Source organism: Melospiza georgiana, chromosome 2 (genome assembly GCF_028018845.1).
Source record: "Melospiza georgiana isolate bMelGeo1 chromosome 2, bMelGeo1.pri, whole genome shotgun sequence".
Taxonomy (NCBI): Eukaryota; Metazoa; Chordata; class Aves; order Passeriformes; family Passerellidae; genus Melospiza; species Melospiza georgiana.
In genome coordinates, this window is record NC_080431.1 from 72,853,599 (window position 1) to 72,874,830 (window position 21,232).

The 21,232-nt window shown below is 41.8% G+C and overlaps 1 protein-coding gene across 1 annotated transcript; it reads left to right on the forward strand.

Moving 5' to 3' along the window:
• The first annotated feature begins 4,324 nt into the window (after positions 1-4,324).
• Positions 4,325-20,818, forward strand: CTSC (cathepsin C). The gene is made up of 7 exons (XM_058045249.1): positions 4,325-4,490; positions 5,459-5,604; positions 13,673-13,839; positions 14,244-14,399; positions 16,411-16,526; positions 18,978-19,109; positions 19,697-20,818. The coding sequence occupies exons 1-7, from the start codon at positions 4,325-4,327 to the stop codon at positions 20,197-20,199; spliced, it is 1,386 nt and encodes a 461-aa protein (XP_057901232.1). The 3' UTR covers positions 20,200-20,818.
• Positions 20,819-21,232: the final 414 nt, after the last annotated feature.

Below are 21,232 nucleotides of genomic sequence, written 5' to 3' on the forward strand. Positions count from 1 at the left end.
CTGGAAGATTTCAATAATTTTCCTAAGTCTTTAAATAGGAGAAAAAAACCCACTATTTAAATTATAACATGTTTTTTCAAGAACAAAGCACTTATATTTGTGCACACAAACACATATACACACAGGCTATGCAGACAAGCATTCTGTGTATCATCTTTCAGAAAAAGTTGGCAGAAAAAATGCCCTAAGTGGACAAAAAGTCAGGTAAACTAACTGAAAGGTGATATTTATGTTTGACTTACAGAATCGGATTCCATTATGATTTTCAACTTTGCAGTATGCCGTGGGAAAAAAGCCTAACTCTGCTGACATCCTTCTACAATTTGGGTGCTTCCACAGCAATTGCAGTGAACAGTCTCTTTTCCCCTACATCCAACTATTCCAGCTCTGTGCTTCAGCAGGATGGTCTTCCAGGTGGACTAACACAACTTTTTGCCCACTAGAACCAGAGAAGAAAATAATTTTAAAAAACACCAAAAGAATATGAGGAAATATATGGTTGTTTCTAAAAAGAAAATGTTAATAGAATTAATCAACACTCTTTTTGTTTGTTTTATTACTTATTCCTGCACCAAAATAAATAATGAATTCCCAGAAAAACCTTCAAAACCAACTTTCTGAAAAAAAACATTTTCCAGACAGCTGCAAACTTCAGTTGTTAATTTAGATCCCCTAGAAAAGTGCTTTACAACAAGCTGTACATGTACATCACACTCATTCTGTTCACAAAATCAGCTCACATAGCTGCTAGAAACTGCTGGATTTGTTCAGCAGAGTGTCTTCCCTTAAAACACTGTTAGTTTATAGTTGCAACAGATGAACACATATTATCTACCCACCTCCCAGAAACAGCCAGAGACAATTTCCCTGCGAGGTAAACAGGATGTGCTCAATCACGCAAAGAAGTATAGAGTGCTAAACTGGCGTAAGTACTCTGCAGTAAAACAAAATAGTCAAATTTTATAGTGAGATAGTGATCATAGATTATTAATACTCTGAAAAATAAGTCTTTGAGTACAGCTCTTCACTTTCTAAAGGCATATAAGTAGGACATTGCTCTTGCAAAGCCACCTGCAGAACAGCACCTACTGTCTCAGTAAGGAGTTAGTTTCAGAGCCTACACAGGACGATGCAAATGCTCATATTCTCACACCTTTCCAAAACAAGAAAAGGAATAAGCAGTCCTCAGTAAAGTTTAGGCTCTGAATTTTTTTAAATTACTCCCATTATACAGTGCTAATTGCTTCATCAGAGGTAGGGATGGTGACAAAACAATGAAAGTGCAGCAGGGTTTGTAAGGAGATATAATTTTTTCATTAGACAGATACCACTGAAATACATGGGCAGCTCTTGTGCACAAGGATCCTTTTTCTTTAATTTTGTTCACCCTAAAATCAGCTTTCTGTGAACCACTCCATGAATATAATCTTTATGTTTTCCCCTGTAAAGTGGATGGCTGATTACCACCTAGGTCCTGGTTAGCTCCCAGATTGGGGAACTGACTTGACTGAATAACAACCACCCTGGGACTTCTGCTCCCAGGATTCTCTTCAATCAGGTCGCTTCCCACAGCACTTCACTCCACACTCACACAGCACATCTGCTTGTACAGACAGTCATAAGTCAAAGTGGCCAGGACTGAGTCTTGAAGTAAAAGATTTATTTGTCATTATTCACCAAAATTCTGTTTACAAGCATTCAACATGTGGTTAGCCCATCTTCTCACATGTTGACACTGAAGGAAAATCTGCCTTTTCCCCATGCAATTCCTGCTGACTGCTGTGAGCAAGAAGGCCTGGATCCTTTCCTTTGCTGATTCAACTCTTTAACCCGGCAGAAAGCTATTCACCTTTTGGAGGGAAGATTTTCACAGTTTATTTTTGACACCCTGTGACAGTGACCTCAATTATCTTACAAATAAGACCAGTGCATACCACAGCTATCAGGAGGTTAGTACACCAACCACTCCCCTTGGGAGGGGTTTATTTTATGATGGTTTATTGGGGACAATAAACCATCATACTGACTTGGTCACTCCTTATCTAATTCTCCTCGGGAGCTTTGTAAAACACTGACAAAGCACAGTGTTAGGGAGTCTTATAAGTGGTAAAATTTTGCCTTCAAGAAAGCAGCAGCAGCATGACAAACAAAGAACAAGTCTGCCACCAAACACAGATGTCCCATCTGATGTGTCTTACACACAGGGTGATACTAATTTAAGGCTGTATTTCACTGACACATCCAGATATGTCAGTGCTTTTGAGCAAGGAAGACTTTTTTTTTTCCCATGGAAGTAATTAGCTTAGGATTACTACTGGAGAGAAGGCACAGGGAGTGCCTTTACCTTACACAGGTGAAAAAAGTTACTGATGAAGAGTAGAACCGGAGTGAATTCAACGGGTCAGACTGAACCATCTCTGCCTGGTCACAGTGACCATGGTACAACCTCATTACATAAAATACACCTCTATTTTTTATTTTTTATCTGTTCTTACTCTAAGGCAATTACAGAGAAACCCATATGGTTTTGTGCAATGACAGCCTGCAGCAGCCACAATTTGAAACTGAAGCTTGAGACTCAAAGCACTGCAGAATGCAGAGGCAGGATCCTCCAGTCTTGGGGATGAGATAGAGATACCACAGACCTTTTCAGCTTCTGCACATAAAACCAGAAGAACAGTAACAGAGGCTTTTTTCCTAAGGTCATGGGGAATTTTTGGGCTGATCTCTGAAAATGTGGAGCCAGAAGAAAAAAAAAAAGTCATCATTAAAGAAAGCAGACAGGATGATATAGCCACTGTTCCTGATCAAGCCTCTCTGTTTAGAGAGGCTTGATCAGGAGCAGTAAGGCGCATGCACTTGTATGGCATGACCAGCAAAATGTCCAGCTTGTATGTCATGTCCAGCTATCCTTGCAAAAAAACCAACCTAGAACTATTTTTTTTAGTACCATAGCAATACTGGATAACAGATTCTTAGTGAACAGAAACAGCATTTGTTTGGAACACAGAGGAACTTCTGCTTCTCCAATTAAGTCAGTGCTTTAGAATCCTCAAAACACTGTCTTAAACAAAAGCTTTTATCTCTTTGTTGGTATGAGTAAGAGCATCTATCAGCTGGTTGCTCTAAGAATCAGCAGCAAAATGTCAAATTAATCCTTCCCCAAAAGGCTGAGAAGATGGCATAAAAAGAATGTGATGGTGCTAAAATAATGTATTACTTAAAACAGTTTACATTTACTGATGCAATTCCTAATCTCCTGATTTAAATCAATACAAAAATAGATCAGGATGCTTACAGTTTTAACCTAGTTTAGCTCCTGAGTTATTTAAAGCTACACTTTTGAAATCTGTGATGAGCATCTACGTGCAGATTTATACTAGTTTTACAACATTTATTTTAAATTTATATCCATAGCCAAGCTAGTGCATCATTTTCATAGCCAAAATTTTCATACTATATGCATTTATTGCTCCCCAGAAAGGAGTTATTTTTCATGTTACTCTTTTTTAAATGAGGGTATATTTACTCATTAGCAAGTCTTTTAGCCTTCTTGATTGCACATATATCTTTGGGAATGTGAAAGCCGGCACATTTTGCTTTTGGAGAGACAGAGGAAAAAGAGCCACTTCCCTGCACACCCAGCCATGCACCCCGGGTCTCGCAGTTCGGCGGAGACATCTCTATTCCCAACAGCACCTGCCCCCTGCATACACTCTAAATTCTTTGACAAGCAAGATTTTGCAGGTCACCATAGCTTCTACTTCCAGGATGGGTTTTCTCTGCTTGTTGTCTACTGCTCATGTGTGCAAGGGTCTCACAGGTGGCACGGGGTGTTGGGGCTACACCCCGAGCAGGGTTCGTGCCGCACGGTTTCCTGGCTGCGATGCGCGGCTGCTGTGGAAAATCTGAGTCACTCTGTGCTGCTAAACCCCTGGCGAACAGGAGGCCACGTCCTCCAGGGCAGCAAGACGTAGGCTTGCAGTAGCCACGGGAACAACCCTTGCTGGGGACTTGCCGAGGCTTGGGGCTGGGCAGGGGGGCTGAGCATGCCCTTTGGGGAGGTAGATAGGTGCTGGGGAATGGGATGCGCTTTGAGTGGGAGGATGCCCTTTGGGGAGGTAGATGGGTTTTTGGGAAGAGGATGCCCTTTGCGTGGGAGGACGCTCTTTGGGGAGGTGTACGCGCTCTGCAGAAGAGGACGACCTTCGGGAAGGACACGCTGCGGGGAGGAGGCCCGGCCGGGGCGGGCCCGGGCCCGGGGGCGGGGAGGCGGCGGCGGCCCGGCGCATTTGAGCGGCGCGGCGGCGGCGGGCGCGGCGCTATGGCGGGCTGGGCGCTGCGGGGCTTGGCGCTGGCGCTGCTGGCGGCACTGCCCGCGGCCGTGCTGGGCGACACGCCGGCAAACTGCTCCTTCGCCGACCTGCTGGGCGCCTGGGAGCTCCGCGTCTGGCGGGCCGGCGGCCGCCACGGCAACTGCTCGCAGGCGGGTGAGAGCGCGGCGGGCCCGGGCAGCTCCCGCCCCGCGGGGCCGAGGGCGGCCGGGCGGCGCTCCGGGAGCGGGCGGGGGAGCGGCCGCTCCGTGCACGGAGCCCCCGGAGCCGGCATGGGCGAGGGGAGGCGGCTTCCTGCGCTGCTGCAGTGCCGCTTCACTGGTTCTGTTTCTCTTCTGTTTGTTCCGATGAGGGCTTGGCTAGGCCTCTCCACGGGCCCCATGGCTCATGCCGGCTCGCTGCCCCTCTCTCACGGGTGCCTTCCTGCGGGGTTCTGCCTGCCCGGGCCCTGGCTGCTCCCAGCAGGAGAGGGTGGCACCGCTGGTGACACCTGGGCACCCCCTGGGGGGCTGTCAGGGAAGCCTGACAGCATCCAAAAATATGGGAATATCACTTCCTTCGAGAGGATAATAGTAGTGTGGAGTTACTATTTAATGATCATATGTCAGTGTCATTTTAAAAATAGTCGATGCTTTGCATTTTTCTGTGTCATCTGCTTTTTGATGAGAGGAGACAAGTGGCAGTGCTAGCACTGGAGGTGAGGTGCGTGGTAGGGTTGGAGCACTGGTGTGAAGGAGTGTAGGATGGGTGATGCCTCATCCCAGATGTTGTAGGGGAAGAGTTGTCAGTGCAGACTCAGTGCCTAAATGACACAGCATCCAACACCTTTGTAGCCCTACAGCGAGTTGTGTTTCAATAAGCTGGTGTGTCCCAATCACAACTGTTTGGTGCTGCTGCTAATAAAATGTGCAGATACTGTGTAGCAGTGGAAAAAATGAGTATGTAGACCTACTGACGGGTAAGTGGAGGTCCTGAAATGTCTCGATGCCCTTTTGCACAAGACTGTATTCAACGAGTGTACTATGGCATCTTCAGGAATAAATGTTACAACATCCTTTATGCATTTTTTGTGCTATTTTTCTCTTTCCATACAATAATCATGCCCTAATGTTTCTTTCTTTCAGGGCCTGTGGAGAAAAAGGTGGTTGTCAATCTTCAGAAGCTAGATGTGGCTCAGGATAGTCTGGGCAACTATGGTTTCTTCACTTTGATTTACAATCAAGGCTTTGAAATTGTGATAAATGACTACAAATGGTTCGCGTTTTTTAAGGTGAGTTAACCTGGTGTGTTCTACACCACTGGCTGTTGCCAGAATGGCCTATAGTTAGGCTTCTCTTCAGTCCCTGGGTGCCACAGCTGGGGCACTTGATTATCTTTGGCTCCAAGATTTGCCTGGATTGCCAGATAAAGGATTTCTTTTCATTTTTGAACATAAGGAAACAGCAATCAGCAGTTGGGTAGGGAGCAGAGAGGGGGAAGAGGTATTCCACACTGGTCATTATCTGAAAAAAATACAGATGCTGCTACTTTCCCTTCTGGGCATGCTTAAAGCAATTGAAGGCCTTCATGAAACTAACTTTTCTGATAGCCTGGATTTTTTTTTTTTTTTTTTTTTTTTTTTATTTTTTTTTTTTCGCTCTGTGGACCCAAGTCAAATAGCAAATACCATTGCTTTTATCTTTCCTCACAAATGTTGTCAAATGCACTTTAGAGCCATCTATCCTCTGGAGGATTTCTGGGATCTATAAATTTTATTTCAGAATACTACTCTAAGGAGCCTTTCTACTGCCTGTAATTATTCCTTTAGAGTAGTACTGTTCTCTTCAGTCCCTGTTAATGCCTTCAGGTCAAGCTGAAAACAGTGATGGTAGGCAGGGATTAGACAGGAGAAAACACTCCTGTTAGGAGTGCTGCTGTCCTGATGAGTGGCATGATGAATCTGAAGGGTGGTTTGGAGTAATCTCTGCAGGTTGGCTTTACTACCTGGAAGACAGATGCTTTGTGCAGCAGGGCTTCTCAGCTGGTGGGTGCAGCCCTGGGCAGGAACAATGAATATGGTTTTGGTTGTTTCAGGAGGCATGATCTTGTGAGTCAATAGTAAACATCCAGGCCTTGTCCAAGCATAAAATCTCTGAACTTTGGCTAGTACTAAGGAGGGTGAAGAAATCACTTTTGCTCTAAATTGTCTTTCTGGGAGCCACTGTAGATGGTTTATTTTACAGCAACTATTTTAAAGTCACTGTTTTCAGGTGTTAATAAAAGCAAGTGATCCACTCTTTCAGGAGAACTGGAATCCTTACTGAATAGAAATTATGTAGAAGGCTCCAGTTTAACTGCAACTTCCTTGCAGGTTCCGCCTGTGTTGATTTGGGCTCATGTAAGGGAAAGGATTGTAAAGACTTTTTAGCAAAACTACTGGGGAAGTTATTGACATGCTCATTGTTGTAGCTTAACCCCAGTAATGAGCAAAGCACCACTCAGCCATCAGTGCGTTGGGGGAGTGAATTGGAAGGATAGAAGTGCAAAAACTCGTAGGCTGAGATCAAGGTCCTTTAATAGGTAAAGCAAAAGCTGTGTGTGTATGCAAGCAAAGCAAAATGAGGAATTCATTCACTACTTGCCACCAGGATAGCTTGCCACCATAATGAGCAGGTGTTCAGCAATTTCCAGGAAAGCAGGGCTTCATTGTGCACAACTGTTACATAAGAAGGCAGATGGCATGATTCTGAATGTTCCTCTTTTCTCCTTTCCTCAGCTCCTTCCCAATTTCTATGCTTGATACTTTTGGGCATGAAATGTCTCTTTGGTCAGTTGGGTCAGCTTTCCCAGCTGTGTTTCCTCCCAGTTTCGTATGCACCCCCAGTCTATCTGCTGTCAGAGCTGTCTGACGAGCAGATGAGGCCTTGGTGCTGTTTTAGCACTGCTCAGCTAAACTAAAACATCCCTGCATTAAAATCACTGTTTTCTTCAAAACTCTGATATGTGGCATTATATGAGCCACTGTAAATAAAATGAACTGTCAAGACCTAGCACACTCTTATAACTGGAAATTTTTGAAATAAGAATTCAATCTTTTAAACAAGACAGGGTCTTGTACTTGAGCAGAAGCAAAGTATGACAGAGAAACACCTGATTGAAACATCTGTATAAGATAGTGAAATTATATTGCCGTGATGTACATTCCTCATAGGTTTGGCAGGTGATAAAGCAAAGCCTGCAGAGACAGTGAAGGGTAATCTAACTGAGCAGAATTACTGTGAAACTTCTCAGGCAGGGACACCTCTGTGAGCTCACCTGCAGTGGGGGGACCTGCCTTAAAAGTTTTTGCTGCCTCCATGAGGACAGCAGAGCACTGTATACTGACTGTAGTGTTGTCCATGAACTTGGTTTTGAGGGGGTCATCTCTTGCAGGGAGAATTCAGCAATCATTGTTGGACTCATCTGAGGAGAATATACTTGAACTAGCAGACTTTGGGCTGATATTTTACACTGAAATACAGAGTTGCTTTACAAGCCATATGCTAGGCAGTAAAAGAGTTGCTGATTATCAAACAAATTCCTGAGTGTGAGGAATTTAATCATAGAAACAGTGTGGCCTGATCTGGGATATAAATGGATCTGTTAGTTGCCAACTTGAAGACAGCTGAGAGTCACTGAATGCTGCTGCTCTCCACACCTTGTGAAATACATCCCCAGAGGATGAGCACTAAGTCAAGTGACTCATAGGCACTGATGTCATGTATTGCATTGATTTCATGTGTTGCATTGATTTGCAAAAGTACTCTTAAAACACAGTACCAAAACTGTTCCTTGTTGCCTTTTGTTTAAGCTGAAAGGAGCTTCTGGTGGTCATCTGATTCATCTTGCTTCTCAAAACAAAGTCAAATATACACCTGAGCAGTAACATACACAATAGCTTGCATTTTGTGGTCATTAAATGTGTCTCAGCCCTTTGTAAGCTGATGGATTAATTCTTAGTTTTGAAGTTGGCTTCAGTATTAAGAAATAGCAAGCTTGTTTGGGTCATTGCTCAGTAATGGGGCAGCATCAACAAGACATATTTAATTTAAAGACCTCTTTCCTTAAACACCATAGGGAGGATTAGAGCCCAGGTCAGTTACCATCTAATAATTTTGCTGCTGCAAAAAGACCAACAGATTACCAAGATGCAAGTCTGTTGCTGAGAATCATGAGGAAATACCACAGCACTTACTAAATGCATTTTTTGCTCCAGACAACTACTTGCTGTTATTGGGCAACAACATGCAATGTCTCTATCTGCAAAACTCCAAATTTCACAACTGTTAGTGGGCACTTGGAGGGAGGAAGTGGTTCCTTACAAACTGTTTGACCTTGTGACATATTTAACTGTGCATATCTGCTTACTTTTAATCCAGTAAATATTGCATTACATATGAAATAGAAATACAGCAAGTCTGAGATTGAGCAGAGGGAGGATTTATCCGGTACAATGAGCAGCAGTGTTTAAGTCAATACAGTACTTTGTGAGTTTCAGGCATAGAAGTGCCACTTCTGCTAATTGAACCTCCAGTGTATTTTTTCCTAGTGTTCAAGAATTAAGCTGTTAATTACTGACAGGAATGGTGTGGGCTTGTCTAAGTGGTGACTTTATCAGAGGTGCTGCACTGTGTAGATACAGACACAGCCTGTTTGGCAGTGCATGTGTCAATGAGTTTTTAATAGCTTTTTGTTCCTGTGGCTTACTAAACAGACACCCACTGAAACAGGGTCTCATTGCCTTTACAAGATATTTGTTCTTTCTCTTGAGGCCTGTGGGGAAAGGACTTTATACATCAGAGGTATGGATTGGGTGAGCTTATCATTCCTATGTTTTCCCTCAGTTTACTTCAGTGTCTGAAATAAAGATGCTTTAACAGTGTTTTTCTCTAACAATTGTTGTATATACATTTAAAGTTTGCCAAATTGCAGCATCCTACTGCATTCTTGCATTCTGCTTCTAGCACAAACTAAGTTGTTTAATGTGTGCTTCTGAAACATCCCTGTACTGAACTTGGATATGAAGTTACTGTACTTGCTTTTGGCAGAAGTTTGATCATGTGCTTCTGCTGAATGATACAAGGATTTTTTAGGGTTATGCAATATATAAAGCTTTAGTGATTTTTATTTTTTTTTACCCCCAAGGGATGGCAAAAGAAATAGGAACAGTATAACATAAAAAGCTAGAGTGAAGCTGAAGGGAAAGTGGAGGCCAACTTGTTTCAATTACTTCATGTCTTTGAGGTATTTATTTATTGCTAAGGCTACCACTTTGGACATGAGACAGTCTCATAAGTTTCTGACTGTTTAAGTGAAGTGGTTCTGCTTCAGACTCCTGAGATGCTCTTAAGCAAATGCCAGAAGTCTGACTTTCTTTTTCATATTGAAGCATAACAACTATTTCAGAAAAAAAAAAAAGAAAAAGATATAGACTTTGGAATATTTCACCACTCAAGTTACTATTTTTTTCCAGACTTGGTGACATCTTTGTCATATCTTTTTCTCTCTTCCCCAGTGCTCCCAGATTTGGTTAAAATCAAGGACTGCTGTTCTGAAACAAACAGGAAACAAACTAGAACAGTGACAGCAGTTAAGTTTTCAGGATATGGAAAAAAACCCCAAACTTTTTATTTTATGTTGCTGAAGTAGAAGTGCCAGAGTTGCTAATGCAACTCAATCATCCTGCAAGTCAATTGAAAGTCAGCTTTTAACCTGTCTAATTTAGACTTGCTCAACTGGCAGTGTGCAACTGCTGCTTTCCTAAAGTGTAAATCTGAAAGTACAAAAGTCAGAATTGCAGAATGTTTCCTAAAGTAAAGAAAATCCACCTGGAGTTGATATTTGCTTGCATTTTATATTGTGTAGCAAGATGCAATAGTAACATTCTGGTAACATTGTCTACTGTATTTTTGTGTAGTAGGGCAGCTGCAAGTCTGCAGTTCTGTTCCCATTCAATGTGTGCTTCCCATAGTAAAATGCATAGGCACACTTGTAAACTTGAGTGTGGCACTGCTGAATTCTCATTAAAATGCTGTGACTAATAAGGTCTTCATCTTTCTTGCTTTCCTCTTAGGGAGATTAAAGATTTTAAAAAAGCTTTAAACAATTATCATTTTTACTAGGACTAGAATTGAACATACAATTAGATTGTCATGATGACTGACACAGGAAAGGGGTTATTAAAAGGATACTTCACTGGAAAGCTTACCTGGGTTCACTTACCTAACAGCAGTCTTTGAAGTTTAGCTACATGAAGGTTAATGTTGGCGTGGCTTGGCTAAATTTTGGCATTAGGCAAAACCACATGACTTGTTAGGATTGAGAAAAATATGCATTTGAAATAGAATTCAATTTTTCAAGGCTCAGAATTGGAACTATGAATATAGTTTGGGTGCCTTTCTAAAGGAGTTCTCCTAAATTGGTCAGGTCACTGGATGGAGTTAATGCTGCAGAGTTCACCAGCTGATGAAATTACCATGTGACAGCTGCAGTCATCTTAACTCAAAACTGAAAACCATCTTTAAAGTCTGCTGAGAAATGTGTGAGAGCAGTTGTCCAGCAGTTGCTGGTGATCCCAGCTGTATGGCTGTTAACCTTCATGAATTATGTTGTTCTGGGGTGGGCTCTGTGGATATTTTGGGTGCTGTGCTGGCAGCTTCTGCTGAGTCTGACATTGTAGTTGATATCCAGCTGAGTCAGGTGTTGCTTGTGCAATGGTGCCATATCCCTGTCATATGACTTGCTGTTAGCTGGGCAGGTGTACTCATAGTCAGTCCTCTAAAACTGGTATAGTCAAATTTCCTAGATTCCATCTGTCAGTCCTCCACAAGTAGAAATAAGAAATGTTGCATTTCTTAGCAAGGTTGTTTTAACAATGATTTTATGGTATACCTTCTGGTAATCAGTGGCCATCAATGTTATGGCACTGATGAGGTTTTTTTAAGGCTTGTCTGCCCCTTGTCTGTATCAGCGGTTCTCGATTAAAAGTCGGGGGGAGGGGGGGAAGCAATTATGACCTTATGTAGGTATATTTTCATTTCCTAGATACATTGTTATTTGGAATTGAAATTGCCTCTATCCAAGTGTAATTCATGTGTTACGGTCTCAAAGTATCCTTGGACGCTTTTCAAAGTCATTTCAGTAGTAGCTTAGTCTGGCACTCTACAAAAAGGTAGCTACAGAGGACTAGAATTGCGTAACTTTAGGCTTCTACACAGACTGTCTGAAATTGGTTTTTATGTCTTGTTTATATTGAAGCATTGCTACTGGCTGTCTTTTCACCTCCTTTCTAAATTTTGTTGATACATGTGAACTGAAAGAAGAGTGTAAGAAATTCTCTACATTCACTTTTCTGAAAGATAAGTTGCACAAATGGTGTGAATGCTATCTTGGTTCTCTCTCTGTGTCTTTAAAACAGCAATGAATTTTGTCTCTGGAAAGGGAGAGGGATTTCTAGGAGAAAAACAAATTTTTTGTTGTTGTTTTTGTTGTTTTAATTTGTTAGTTCGCAGATAACTCATTGCCTTTTTTTCCATGAAGAGAAGTCCCAAATCTGTGTTACTTGTTTTAATTCAGAATACCATTTTGCAAGGCAGGATTGTGGCAGGAAGCAGGCCTGTTCCTCTGATAATCTTCAGGTTTTCAGATTTAAGGCCTGTGTTTGTTGAGAATAGCTGTACTGTTTTAATCTGTGACAGCTTTTAGATAGGAAAAACCAGGTATTAATTTCTATGGTCATGTAGAGGCAGAAAAGTGATCTTACAGTAACTTAGATGTAAAGTCACTACCTGTTGCTTTTGGAAGTGTCTGGATTTCTAGTTCTGCTGTTGTGAAGAGTGTGTGTCTCAAAAGTCATCTCTGGACCTTGCCCTTGGTATTTGGCCAAGTGTGGTTATTTCCCACATTGCACAATCTTGCACAGTAAGATAGGAAGAATAGAACAAGCTCTGCCTTCTAGTGCCCCCACCCTGCTCCGGCCAGCAAACACTGGCTGGGTGTTGGTATGTTGCCTCTGCATCCTCCTGACTGGGGACAAAGCACATTCCCATTGTTCCAAAACAGTCAGAGAATTAACCTTCATTCTGCTGATCGATAAACTTAATTATTTTACTGTAAGTTCTCCTTCAGATTTCTCAAAAAACCTCAACATAGACACAAACCTCCCAGTCTCTTTAATTAATCTTTTCCATCTTGGGGCATTTCCATCACTGTAAGCCACCACCTTCTTCAGTAAAGAAGCTGAGCAAACATTTTATTGAAACACAGTTACAGAATCCCTCATTGTACATGTGCAGCTCAAACAGGATGAGATTTAATGAAGTTTTCTTGGAAACTTGAATTCTGTATAAGTGATTTTTTTTTTTTTTTTTTGTGAATAGAAAAGTTAAAGGCTTTGTTGCATGGGGTTTTCAGGCGCCTTTGTAGTGTAACACAAAACACTTAAGAGGTGAGTAATGAGCAAAGAGCCCCACACACCCCCACAGTGAGACATTCTGTTGTCAGACAATTACTAATCCTGAAAATTGATGTACCTGGGCAAAGCTGGTAACTATTGCATGAAGACACATTTTGCTGAGAATATTACATTGTTGCTCTTCAGTGGTAAAATAAAGACTTGTGTGGTTGAATAAGGAAATATCAGGACTTGGGACTCAAGGCTTTAGTGGCAGTCTCTGCTGCAGTCTTAAAATGAGCTGTTCCCAAGGGATCATCATTTCTCACTGTCTCATTTTGATAGTTCCTGTGAAATTGTTCTTGATGCTTTGCCATCACAGCTCAAACATAAAAAACTGACTGGAAGTTTCGTCTTTGGTTTTGACTTGTGAAACAATAACAGTACATAAATAGTACATAAATTTTAAAACAGAAAGAGTGCATGTCTTCCTGTGACGTTACTGGATGACAAGCTTGCCATTCTCCCTCTGAGTCTTAGTTTCTCAAACTTCTGTGGCAATCCAGAGGTAGCTTGACTGGTCACATATTTGGCATAAGACATCTCAAGGCCTTGAGGAGAAGGTTGAGTACTAAGAGGTCTTTTAAATCTTGCTGAGAAAGTAGCTGTTGGACCAAAATAATTAGCACAGGTTAGTTGATACTGATACAAATGCATACTCTTTTGCTAAAAGTGCAAGTCACAACCCAATTGTCTTTTGCAGCTATTTGGTAAATAGCAGTTTCTTTTATCTTCTTAACCTCTGGAGTGTGTTTGGCCACTTCCTGTGAAACACAGGCAGGAAGAAGCAGCTGTGAGTGGGTGGGGAACTACGGCTATGCTAACAAATGCATCTGCTCAACACAAGTATAACTTCTTCACATTACAGTACAAAAAGGAAGGCCTGAATGTAACCAGCTATTGCAATGAGACCCTGCCAGGATGGGTGCATGATGTACTTGGCCACAACTGGGCTTGTTTCATAGGACACAAGATTTCTTCATCTCCATCTGATGTTCACATCAACGAGCTACCTCTCCAGAAGCCTGGGGGAAGGTAAGCAACAGATAAGTTACCTTTTACTGGAAGAAAATGTTTCATAACAGTGCGTGAGGTTTAGCTAAAATTGTAAGAAACAATTCCAGTAATGAGGACAAAGTTAATGCCAGTGATAATGTTGGAAATAAACCTGAATGCAGAAAAACAGAGGACTTGCCTGCTGCATCACAGTCTCTTCAGTCTGTGATGAAGCCCTGTTATAAATCTGGCATGTCTAAGATGGTTATATTCAGTCTGTCTCAAGTTTCAGAAACCTTGCCTTGATCCAGTAATTCCATGTTTCTTTATCAGTACCTACTGGAAGACACTTCCAGATTTACATACTGAGTTTAGAGAACACCTTTAGTTTCAATCTCAGTCCTTTTCTTACTGTTTTACTTGGTTGGTTCCTTTGTTTGCAGACTCTCCCACAGGCGTTATGTGCACAACTTCGACTTTGTAAATGCTATCAATGCTCACCAGAAATCATGGAGAGCGACAAGATATGAGGAATATGAGAATTTTGCCCTGGAAGAGCTAACTAAAAGAGCTGGGGGTCTCTATTCCAGAGCTTCAAGGTAATAAGACGCTGTTCTGCAACAAACCCCACTGCTGCCAAGAGTCTGCTTGTATTTGTCCTGGCTCTTAGCTGTGCTTAGTTCAGATGTTTAATCAAGTTTCAAGGCCTTCCAGTTCATGTTCATGGTATGCAAACATATTTTTCATTTGAATGATTATTCTGAGCCACTGCTGTCTCAAGCAGTTGGGACAATTAGAGTCACCTACCCTTTAGTCTTGCTCAGTAACTCACTGCTGAACTCATATATGCAGGGAAGCAGTTATCATCTCAGTTGCAGTCTCAGTTATCATTTCACTGTCCTGTCTGCTCATCAGCTGCTTGCCACAGTCAGCAGTTTCTGCTTGTGCTTCATCTTGGTTCTGCTAGTTCATAATTGCAGTTGAAAAGCTGTGAACTGCTCTCTGCTCCTAAACATGAATATCAAAGATTTCTGAGGGAATTCCCTGGTTACTTTGATAATTTGCCATGCATGCAACAAGAGTCCTCTAGCAGCAGTAGAGTGTCTCAGTGAAGAAGCATGAAAGTAACTCTGAGAATGCCTTCAGGATCTTGCAGATCACTTAGCTGAGAGTGGTAATGGGGATGGGTACATCATGCGCTACAAAATTTGAGAACTAGAGTTTAAAGATTCCCTTCTTTATAGCTGTCTTAGCATCTTCATAGTTTTCCTTTTTCAGCTCTTGGTATTTCTTTGAGTAGGAATGGTACTTTTCCAAACTGTGGCAATTATATGTTTGTTGAAGAAGGTCCTACTGTAGAATAAAAATGCTGATTTTTATGGGAATATCATGCAGATGTATAGATAAAGTCACCTTGCAGATGATCTTAAATACAGTAACCTATTTGGAAGCTCTCTTCCACCCATGCAGTACCATGACAGTATTTTGTTGACCCTCTTGGGCATTCAAAACAGACCCCAGAGTCTGGTGTTTGTGAATGGCACTGAGGACAAGTATCAGGTTATGTGAAAGTTGAATGCAGGAAGCTCTTGTTTTGCTGATAGGAGCATCACTTGACTGCAGGTGGTAGATGAGGACAGGTAATATTCAATACTTCTTCAAAAGTCACAGTAAAAACTTTCCTCAGAGAAGTCTCCAGGGCCAGGTCGGTTAGTCAATTGTCAGTGTAAGCCATGCCTGTGCCTGAAGTGAAACTGTAGTTGCTGTCAGTGCATGCTGCCAAGGCAAAATGGTTTCTGCAGTCAGATATTCTACGTACTTTGTAATTGCAGTAAAATAACTGCTGTAGAACTGTGTTGCTATAATCTCTGAGAGTTACCTCAGCATGTCAGATTGGTGCAAAAGTACTTGACCTCAGCAGCTCATGGATGTTAAGGAAACTCGTCCATTGGACCACCCAGGAGCCACTCTGGCCGTCACACTCACACCACCTGAGCTGGAACTGAGACCCATTTGCAGCCACATCCCACACTCACACCAGCGTTCCTTACCTGCTTGATGCCAGGGTTCCAGTAGCAGAGTCTCAGATGTCCAGATCTTTAAAATAATTTGATCTTGGTGCAGTAACTAAATAGTAAAACAGCAGTTTGTACCAGGTCCCTCTGAGGAGGGACCCCAAGCAAAGGAGCCCCTGGGCTTTTATACCCCCAGCCTGAAGTGTGAAAAATCTGGGGTCCTTTCTGAGTGTCCTGTTACCTGGCTGGGCCACAGGTCCCTGCTCCCTTTGTTATACAAAAGGATTTTGCCACCCAGAGCTCTTTGAAGCTCACACTGCAGCTTGCCAACTGAACTATCTATGCTGAATGTATTCCTCAACAGTGTATAGTTAATAATATAGTTCCCTCAGGGAGCAGTTTGAGTAGGTCTTGAATCCTGCTCAAGTTTATCTCTTCATACTGACACCCACTCAGTTTAGAGGGAGACTATTATAAATTGCATACTGTGAAACAAGTCCAACTAGTAGAAGCCAAAGATGAAAACTGAATGTTACGTAATTGTTTCCTTGCCTACAGTGTGATATGTTTTTCAAAAATATTTTCTCCTCTTTAGACCAAAGCCTGCACCTCTAACACCTGAGCTACTCAAGAAAATTTCAAGCTTGCCAGAATCCTGGGACTGGAGAAATGTTAATGGTGTCAATTATGTCAGCCCTGTTCGGAATCAAGGTAAAAATTAATAAATAAAACCTCTGAATTCAACGTTCTAGAGTTCCTTTGATGTAGTTTGTAATTTGCTGCTAATCAGAAGGTTTTGCCTAGTGTCTTGCAGCTGACAGGTTGCACCTTTACTGTGAATAACCTGTGGAAACTGGGCGGAGTCCTGGCTAACAATGCTGCACTAAAATAGGTGGTGGCACTGGCTTGTCCAGATAGCGCTGACTTGCTGGAGAGAAAGTCTATTACCACACTACCCTGCATAAACACAGCTGTCAGGTTTTGTCCAAACAATTTTAGCCAGGGTTTTCTGCACACTGACTGATGTACATTTAATTTTTTTCCCTGATTTCATTTGATGGCAAATTATCATGCAGCTTTAATGAATAAACCCAGGAAATTTGTTTATACTCCCTCCAAATCTTATCACCCTGATAAATTCAGATGTTACTTAACTGGGTAGTTGCAAGAGGACATATTAGTGACTATGAAAATTGCAGACAATGATAAATACAAAATACTGGTAAGAACTTAGAAGGATACCATGCTGATATGTGTTGATTCTGTAGGGAGTGTTTATAACACTGTGGTGTGAGATGCCTAAATTATATGTTTATATAAGGAGGCCAGGAGGAAGCTCCATTAATGTGTCCCTTCCCTGTGCCACCATAAACTTGCATCTACTAGTCGCTATCTGGTGGCAGCTTTTGGAGGAAAGAGGCATAACATTAGCATGGTGGGAAAGGGATGACTTAAATCACCAGTCCCTCATTTATGACTTAGTTATTCTGACAAATTCTGCCAACTGTAGTCCTCGTAGCAGAAGCAGCATAGGAAGGCTTATGGAATTTCTAGCTATGTGGAAGCACTGGAAGAAGGCAACAGGATATTATATCATCTTCTGTAGGTGTGAGTCCTGTACTTTCTCTTGGTGTGAACTATGAATGTCCCAAGGGCTCTTTTATCTTCCAAACAATTGAACACTCACTTCCAGACTTACCTTTCTCTGTGGTGTTGCTTCAAAGTTTCTCTAAATGAGAACTAGTCTGCTGTTTCCAATAAAGGAGCTTCCTACACTTTTTATGTAATCTGAGGGTCCATGCTGAGTGTGTTAAATGTCTGTGGAACATGCATTCTGCTCCATCAAATTAGAATTTTAGCTTTAAGGCTTTAAAAAAAAAAACAAACAAAACCTACAAAAGAGGTCGTTCTGTGGACTTTATAAATACCACTGTGGTGACGTGAAAAGAAATTTAGCAGCCAGTCCAGCAGAGTTCAGACTGAAATGGTTGAGTGAATTGTATTTTTCATGTTTTTGCACACATAATGCAGTGTTCTACAGTGTGGCCCATCTCAGATGCTGCGACTGTACAGTGTGTGGGAGGCATCTTTCACTGCTTCACTTTGCCCTGCTGGGAAAAGAGTGTTCCTGTTCAGGCTGATTTTGTCCCTTCTCTTCAGAGGTGCATCTAGCTGAGTGAAGGTGCAATTTCACGAAGTCTTGCTGTTGTAATAGCTCTGCTTTTATACACCTACACAGTTCAAGAGAAAGTATTTTGTTTTGTTCCTCAAGGCTCCCACATTTTCATAGCTCTGCAATATTTGACCTTCCCACCGTCAGGAAACAAAAGGAAATCAGGCACCTTGATGACAATCAGTAGATAAAATAGGACCTCATCCAAGTAATTGTTCTTCCTGTGAGGTTTGTCATTCCATTTCCAAAGGCTTTAATGAGTGAAAGGAAGGTCCTAGAGAGTGCAGAGGCCTAAAGCTAGAAGCAATACTAAATTTTGATGCAAAAGTAAGGAGACTTAACTGTCTGCCAGGAAGCAGAAGGGAAATTAAGGTGCTTCTGAAAAGCCAGTGTACAATTACATGCCCTTGGGAAGCAAGGGAAGAGGGGATGAATCCATTATATTAAACATGCTATTTATACCACTATTTTCTTAAAAGTCAGTTATTTTAGAGGTAGCTGTAGAGGTGGAATATTTTTTCAACTGGAAATTACGGGACCAAATCCATTGGTAGGTTGAAATAAGAACAATATTGTCAGCATTCATTTCAAATAGCTCATTGCCCCACAGCATATGTGCTCCATAAAGGGTAGATAGAGCCTTCTCAGCCCTGCTAATGTGGTCCCTGAAGGTTCATTCTGAAGGAGTAGGGTAATTGGATAGCTCTTAAGTGCTACAGCTGAAAAACACTGGAGCAGTACTTTGCCTCTTATTCTTGAAAATAAGCTCAGTGTTCCCTGAGAAGTTGTTAGAAGTGGGTTTTGAATTGCATGCATGAAAGCTAAATGAAGATTTAAGTTTTTGCTCTATTGATGTTCAAGTTCTAATCACTGTCTAGTAGGTTTTAACTCTTTTCAGTGGACTTTAGGACTTTAGGAATAGATGTACCTGATGGCAGATGACTAGCCTTGTTTATGTTACTGACTGCTCCTTTTTCTCCCCTTCTCAGGCTCATGTGGCAGTTGTTACGCATTTTCCTCCATGGGCATGCTGGAGGCAAGGATACGTATCCTCACAAACAACACTCAGAAACCAGTCTTCAGCCCCCAGCAGGTTGTGTCTTGCAGCCAGTATTCTCAGGGTAAGGATGATGGTGTATATGGACACCTTTCAAGTAATGACAATGCTGCAGAAGGAGCAGGAAGTTTGAAAACTTCCATCCCTTCCCCATCAAGTTACTTTTTTTATAAAACTTTTTCATACATCTCCCTGTGAGATGGGAAGTATCTAAGGAGTAAGGTTCAAAATGGAGCTGTTTACAATGCTTACCTAGGAGGAATGGAACTAAATATTCTTCCAGTGGTATATTCAGAGGGAGGGGAAATGAGCAAAAGCAATGACTAATGCTTTCCAGAGGACTGTATCATTGTTGGGACAGGTCCTTGTACTGCATGTAACTAGCTGTTATTTCTGACAGGGATTGTCAGGATGAGAAAAGGTCCAAGTATTAGTGTTCCAAATATAACTCCCAGAGATGTGAATTTTGCCCTGAGTGTTTCAGAAAGCTGACTGTAGCTAACTGGAGTACTAGGATGATCTGGGTCACTGACGTATGTTCAATACCGTATCTGAAAGATTTAAGTGGGAGAGTCTCCCGCCACAAATAAGAGAATTTCAAAGGGAAGAAGCACTTTTTTGGTTTATTTTGTTATTTGTTTTTTTAATAAGGTTGTGATGGTGGCTTCCCATATCTCATTGGTGGAAAGTATGTCCAAGACTTTGGTGTGGTGGAAGAGGACTGCTTCCCTTACACAGGCCAAGACTCTCCGTGCCTTTTCAAGCGCAGCTGTTACCACTACTACACATCTGAGTACCACTATGTTGGTGGTTTCTACGGAGGCTGCAATGAAGCCCTGATGAAACTTGAGCTTGTTATGCATGGCCCAATGGCTGTTGCCTTTGAGGTTTATAATGATTTCATGCTTTACAAAGAGGGGATCTACCATCACACCGGGCTGCGGGATGATTTAAATCCTTTTGAATTGACCAATCATGCTGTTTTACTGGTGGGCTATGGTAAAGACCCAAAAAGTGGTGAGAAATTCTGGATTGTGAAGAACAGCTGGGGCACCTCATGGGGAGAAGATGGCTACTTCAGAATCCGCCGTGGCACTGATGAATGTGCTATTGAAAGCATTGCAGTGGCTGCAACTCCTATTCCAAAGTTATAATGTAAATGTCTTCATCCAGTGCCTTGTCCTGAGCCATGAGAACGCACTGATGGTTGAAGATCCTGATTAAAATCTGTTCCCTGGCTTGAAAAGGTAGCTTTAAGGAATTTTTCAACAACAGAGCAGTTTCCATATATGAGAAGATGAAGACTATTAAATCTGCTCTGTGCACTGGAGGCTTCCTCTCAAGTCTGACAGTAAATCACCCAGAAGGGCTGTTTTGGCAATGGTGGTGATTAGTTACTCATCATTGGATGTATCTTCAATTACCAGTTGCATTTTTTACCATGTGCAATCTTGACCTTCAGATCTGAGGGAAGTGTCTGCTATGATAGTCTGTAACTGCTTTGAAGGGACACTGTAGTGCCTTATTTCTCAGAAATCAGGAAGTCAGTGCAATTTGGAACATAAATGTGTAGGAAATGAGCAATTATGCTGATGAGAATAAAATTCTAAAGCTCTAAGTGTCCTGTGAAAACTGCATGTCAAATCCTTATGACAATAAAAATCAATTCTGTGTTTCAGGCTGTTACTAAATGTTCTAGTTCTGGATTTTATTGCTGTGCTTCACAATTGATCATTTCAGAGTTCAATAAAGAACACCCCACTCCTATAGGAATTTGTATTTGTGGAAGAAATTAGTTCTTTTGGTGACCTGTCTATGAGTTTTGAGCTTCCTGTCAAGAACTTTTCACTTCAGCAGAAGCTGGTGTGAAAGAAGGATGAGAGGGCAGAAGAGCTAGTTAAATCTTCCATGTGAAGCTGAGATTATCACAGCAGCATCAAGCAAGTTGTCCAGAAGTGCGGTAGTCCTTGCTGTGGATGTAGAACAATTCATTGAGTAAATTTGCTAACTCCCCAGTAATCCTGTTTAAATCCTTTCTGTTAATCTGTTGCTCTATTTCTTTCAAATATACAAGGTAGAAACATAGGGTTGAGAGGAGGGATTGAAACACTTGGAATTAACCATTTCACAGCAGCAACACAGTACTTTGTTAGAGCAAACTGGTCTTTGCTGTTCACCTGAGGAAAC